Source organism: Aethalodelphis obliquidens, unplaced genomic scaffold, assembly GCF_003676395.1.
Source record: "Aethalodelphis obliquidens isolate GAN/ISIS:26980383/991018 unplaced genomic scaffold, ASM367639v1 scaffold55, whole genome shotgun sequence".
Lineage (NCBI taxonomy): Eukaryota > Metazoa > Chordata > Mammalia > Artiodactyla > Delphinidae > Aethalodelphis > Aethalodelphis obliquidens.
In genome coordinates, this window is record NW_020837999.1 from 4,014,055 (window position 1) to 4,019,918 (window position 5,864).

Sequence of the window (5,864 nt, forward strand, 5' to 3'; positions counted from 1 at the left end):
TCCCCAAGGCATCTGGAAGATAATGCGAGAGGGAATTTTTTGCATTGCAAAAACGGTTAAAAAAAAAAAAAAAAGCTGTGCAGGTAGTTTATAGCCAGGAGCGTGCTCCTGCCGAGGGATGCAAAGGAGGAGAAAGGCTGCAGCACCTGCAGCCTACTGGGGACTGACCTGATTCCCTAGAATCTTCAGCTCCCTTCCTCTTTCCTCCGACGTCCTTCCTTCTCCTTTTCTCCACTCCCCACCTCCCCCCACCCCTCTTTTCCCTTTCCCAGATAAGCAGCTCCCGGAAACAAAGAGCGCGGGCTCTCCAGGCATCAGCGCTTAAGCCCTGCACCAGGCTAGCGGCGTCTCATTCCGAGGACCAGAGCTTTCCCGGCTCCACATCTCCTCCCCAACGTCCCCCGCCTCCCGCGCTCGCTCGCTCGCTCCCTCCCGCTCGCTGCCTCCCCCACCTTCGCGGCGCTGGGAGGAAGGCGGCCGGGGCTCAAGATGGCTTTAGCCGGGCTCTGCGCCCTGCTCGCCTGCTGCTGGGGGCCGGCGGCGGTGCTGGCCACGGCCGCGGGCGACGTGGATCCTTCCAAGGAGCTGGAGTGCAAGCTGAAGAGCATCACGGTGTCGGCGCTGCCTTTCCTGCGCGAGAACGACCTGAGTATCATGCACAGCCCCTCGGCCTCCGAGCCCAAGCTCCTCTTCTCGGTACGCAACGACTTCCCGGGAGAAATGGTCGTGGTGGACGACCTGGAGAACACGGAGCTGCCCTACTTCGTGCTGGGTGAGTCCCGGGGGAGGTCGAGGCGCTGGCCCGGCGCCCTCACCCCCCCCCCCCACTCGGGCTCGCTCTCCACACCCACTCGCCGGCGACCTCCCCTCCCCCACTCCTACCTCCCTGGATCCGCCCCATTCCCAGACCATTCTCCATACCGACTTGCAGACTGGCGCCTCAAAGCTGGGCCTTCCACCTCCCCTCAGCCGCCCTGCCCCAAAGGAACAGGTTGCAGGAGTCTCTCTGAAACCTTTCCCAGCCTTGACCTCCCAGCTTTCATTCAGAAGCACGTTGACAGCGCACTTCTTGGCAGTTCCCAGCTCACCTCCCAGAAGCCCCTTTCCCACTCCCAGGCCACATGCTCAGTTCTTTGCTTCACACTCCCTGGGCCCCCATCTCCACCCACAGCATCCCCTGGGGGAGTTAGAAATAGGTATCCAGTACCCACCTAGCCAGGTATGTGCAGGCCAGATTGCACTGGCTGAATCTCCAGTATTCACTCACTGAGAGCTCTTTTTCTGTCACCAGGTTGCTGAAACTCTCTGGCCTTCTTTCAGAACAGAAGTTTCCTACACCCCTGGTGTCCATCCTGGCAAGTCCTACCTCCATGCTTACATGTAACAGACACCTCCTTACAGACACCTCCACATCTCCAATTCCTTGGATGAACAAATCATCCAACTGTAGTCTGTTAACACTGGCATCTTTGTTCTCCAGCTCCCTTAGACAGATAGGCATTCCTGCACAAAGAATAGCCTCCCTGGCCCAGAAGCTCTTCCTTCCTTTGTTTATTTATTTGCATCTGTCTCTTGGTATCCCTATTTTAATTTCCTTAGGTCACAAAAACTCCTTCAGATACTGGAACTTCTACATCACTTCTAATCCACCCCTCTTTTTTCACTTCCAAGCTGCAAAGATACTGTAGTCCTGCTCCAGCATCTTGCAAAGTACCACAGGTTCATGTGACCTTGTTGACCAAAATTTCCATCACTTCTCCATGTGCAGATCCATCTCACCCTGCTGTGCACGCCCACCATGCGATCCATTTCTTCACTGCTGCTATAAATCATTCTTATTTTGCCCAGGAGAGAATTAAAATATAACCACAAGTAAGTTTCTAGATCCAAGAAAAAAAAGTGAAAATGTCCAGGAAGCTATTTCATCTATTGACTGCCCGACCAACTAAAGTTCACTTTGTAGGGACATGGCTTCCTGTTGGCCGTATGTAGGTTGAAACCACAAATGGAATGCTATTTCACATCCTCTTCATGCTCTTTCCTTATGAGACATAAAACATTAAGAAGTGGATGAGTAAACCCCCACTCTCCAGCCCCTATGGAAAAACAATTTCAAAAATTGCCTGGTCCTTTGAAAAGTTGGTTCACAGTTCCTGGAGTAACAGCTCAGTAGACCCCATTAAGCCCAACCTACAGCCTTGATGGCATTATTTAGTTTTGCGTTAAAAATGTACTAATAACACAATAAAAACTGGGGACTGGCTGGGAATGCTGACATTGTGGATACGCTGTTGATTAAAATGTGTAATTGCTGGGTTATTCGGTGGATGTAAATTTTGTGTTCAAGTCATGCTGATGTGCAAGTACAATCTGTTCATTGTCATGTGTAAGAATGAGTATAGGGAATTATATGTTTCTAAAGAGCCTATTTTGGGCTCTACATGCAGTGTTTACTGTGCATCAAGAGGGACATGTGTGATACATGAAAAAAAAAAGAAGATTGGACTAACAGGTATTCAAAATTCCAGTTCCTTTTTTGCAGAATCCCAAAGCAGGACCTAAAGCCATGATGTGGCTACTAGGGTCCAATGTGCACAGCAAAAGCCCAGATGTTAAAGAATGGCTTTTCTGCACCTCTGTGCAAAGCTGCCCACTGCAGCACCCTGCTGGAGTTGCTATGGTAACCTCCTGCAACTTGGCATTTACACGCAGGAGCAGACACACTCTCTCATTTCAGGGCCAGATGCATTTGCTCAATGCATTGATTGTCCCCTGCCCTCCCAGTTAATGGGGTATGTTCAGAACCAGAGATGTATTGGTACCTTCCCTTTTGGCCCAGTATTCCCAGGGGGAGTAGGAGTGAATCTCAGCTTGGGTAGCGGGGCAAAGCTGGACAGAAAGAGAAAGGAGTCCAAGTTCATGGAAGTCAAGGGTGGTTGCTTTTGAAGTTAACTTTTGTTGTCCTGGATCCTGTCACTTGTGGCCAACAGTAAGGTCTGTAGCGACTTTGATTTAGAGGTTTCCCTACTCTTACCTCTAGAACCTGGTTTGCTTAATCCACCCCCTAGAGGAATTTGAATCAATCAGTCCTGGGAACTTACTGAGCATTTACTTGCTTGACATTCTTAGGTGCTTTTAGGATACAGAAGTTAAAAAAAAATAAAAGGCTTCTGCCCTCAGAGCTGTGAGTAATAACACCTGATTGTGTGGCAAGGTTGTCAAGGGCTGTAGGAATGTGGAGGAAGGAGATACTTGCATGGCAAGAGCAGACTCCATGGAAGATATGGGCTTGACTAGGGGCCTTGACCAAAATCAGATCCTTTTGTCTCCAGGATCAAGTCGTATACCTCAGTGAGGCAAACAAGTGTGTTCTCCTTCTGACTATAGCCTTCTGCAGCCTCTTATCTCTACAAGCCTGCCATGGCTTTCAGGACTCTTTCAAGACTTTGCACATGCTCTTCCCTCTGCCTAGAATGGTCTTCCCCACTCCTCCACTTGGCAGCCATTCATTCTTCCTTCTATACCCTGCACACATAGGCACCTCTCTGTGAAGCCTTCCCTACCCCCACCAAAGTAGTTTGAGTTCATTCATCCCTCTTCAGTGCTCTTTGCATGGATTAGAAAAAATAAACACACACACACACAAATGAACAAAATCAAAGATAGGTTAGATTGGGCTTGGCCTAGGAAGGGTGAAGCCATTTGAGGTCATGGACAGGATGAGCCAAGTATGGTAGTAGGAGTGAATGTGGGGCTAGCATGCCTATGGCACAGTACAGAGATTAGCCTGGTGGTCTGAGAGTACAGAGGACTCTGCCTGGCTCTGTAGGGTGGGACACGGCTCACCACTTAAAAGCCAAGCAGGGGACGGCTGACTTGACAGAGAAAGCACCGAAGCCTGACTTGCAGAGGCTATCTCAGCCTTCAAAATTGTTGTCAATTTTGCTTGTAGGGTAACTCTGAGGGGCAGTGGAGGGAGTGGCGTTATCTCCTGTTCTCTGAAGTAGGATTTGCAAATTCTGCTGAAAGGGCCATATGTAACTTTCAGATGTGTTTTGTTTGGCTACACATAGTTTTGAATTTCAATGTTCTTAGTCACGTCATGCTGTCTCTAGATTGCCATACTTCCTATGAATATTGATTGTACTAAGGCTGAACCTCTTCTTTATGGTTCTTATCTGGTACCTCTTAGCCAGGTGATCTAAACCCCTGCTTTCAGAAGTGTTGTAAAACTTTCTATACTATGGGAAAATAACTGCAATTCCTAACTCAAGATATTTAGATACGTAGGCCTTATTACCCTCTCAGGAGAATATAAAATTTTGCTGAACTAGCCAATTAAAATTTCATACCTTAACTAAAATTTTGTGTCTCATCTTTGAAAACAGTAGACTTTCCTGCTTTGGTGGCGTATTTGATTTTGAGACAACTGGTTAACCTGAAGTATGGCTTCTGCACTGAAGTGTGGTTTTCTGTGCTGTGAACAGAACATATTTATCAGTCTCATCATTTTTTGAAGGGGATGCTCCTCTGTTTCAGACCCAACTATTGAGCGTGTGTAAAACTTAGTGAAGAAAGCTGTTTCTCCTGTGCCTTGGAGTTTAGCTTTAGCTGTCATTGATTAAGGGAGGTACACCTGAAGATAAATCAATCAGCCTGCAGAGATATAGTGAGTTCCCCCATGCAAGGTGCTATTTAAGGTGTCTGGAGCAGGCCAGTGTGGTGGTTAAAAGAACAGGCTTTGAAGACAGATCTGGTGTCAACTCCAGACTTTCCACTTATTCCAACAGTGGAGAAAAGTAAGGATGGAGAGGTTAAGTAACTTACTGAGGGTTACATAGCTGACGATGGATGGATCTGTAACTTGAACTCAGGTTAATATGACATTTAAGTCTTTCTCTTATTTGCTATTTCATAGGCCTTAAAAGTTTTCAAAATCTGTTGTTTTTCATGGTTGAATAAAAGGAGCCCTGCCAATGGTTAGAACAGGGAAAACACACTCAGTTTGTATAAAGGAGTCCTTTTTGGTTTCTATGTAAACACCTTTTGAACATCCTTGTCCATCAAGTGATTTCTCACATACACCTTAATACAGAAGAGGGTGAACATCACAAGGAATATTTACCTAAGTAGGTATACTTACCTAAGCAGAATTGGGGAATTCGCAGAATTGGGGAATTCTTACTTCATTCATAGTTTCCAGGTCTGGGTAGCCATGTGTTATGGCGTGTTATGGCACCCACAGCCATGGTGAACAAAGTAGGGTATATGGGGATTAAGATAACACGTTCAGTGCTCTTCTGAGAAGGGCCCCACAGAAATGCAAACTGGGAAGCCCAGACAGCAGGTTCTTCTGTGAGATGGAGCCATCCAGAAGACACTGTGGTTTCAGCTTCTTGACGAAGTCCACTGAAGTTTGTATCAGGTGATCTTATGCATGGAATTCACTGTCAGAGCCCAGTGGCACTGCTTGAATAGCAGTTACTGAGCTTTTTGATTGGCTTCAAATATAACATTAGACCTAGTTTTCTACTTACCATTGAGCTTGGCCTAATAGGAAGCTTCCTAGTTTTTTTCCCCACATATCCCTCCATCTCCGCATTCAAGAAGAAACTTTAAAGTTTGTTTCTTTTCCTTCCTTTTGCTCTTTGCTACAGTGAGCTGCCTAGGTTAACAGCAAACAAATTCATATAGAGTGGCAGCCCCATCCAAGACATGGGAGGATGAGTAGTAGCAACCTTAAGGTAGGGTCTTCAGCACTTATATAACTCATGCTAGCAGAATGCACTAATTTATAGCATTGAGAGGGTTGTTATATACTATTTCTCTACAGAACTGTAGATTTTACATCAAAGGAATTTTAA

At 46.8% G+C, this 5,864-nt stretch overlaps 1 protein-coding gene across 3 annotated transcripts in view; it reads left to right on the forward strand.

Annotated features, from left to right (window-relative positions):
• The first annotated feature begins 263 nt into the window (after positions 1 to 263).
• ASTN1 (astrotactin 1) overlaps positions 264 to 5,864 on the forward strand; it is a 332,481-nt gene continuing 326,880 nt past the window's right edge. For 2 of the 3 annotated variants that reach the window (XM_027086238.1, XM_027086239.1), the window contains exon 1: positions 264 to 772. In XM_027086238.1, coding sequence (XP_026942039.1) covers positions 490 to 772 — 283 coding nt within the window. In that variant the 5' untranslated portion in view covers positions 264 to 489. The remainder of the gene's footprint in view (positions 773 to 5,864) is intronic. The other variant, XM_027086237.1, reaches the window with a different exon arrangement.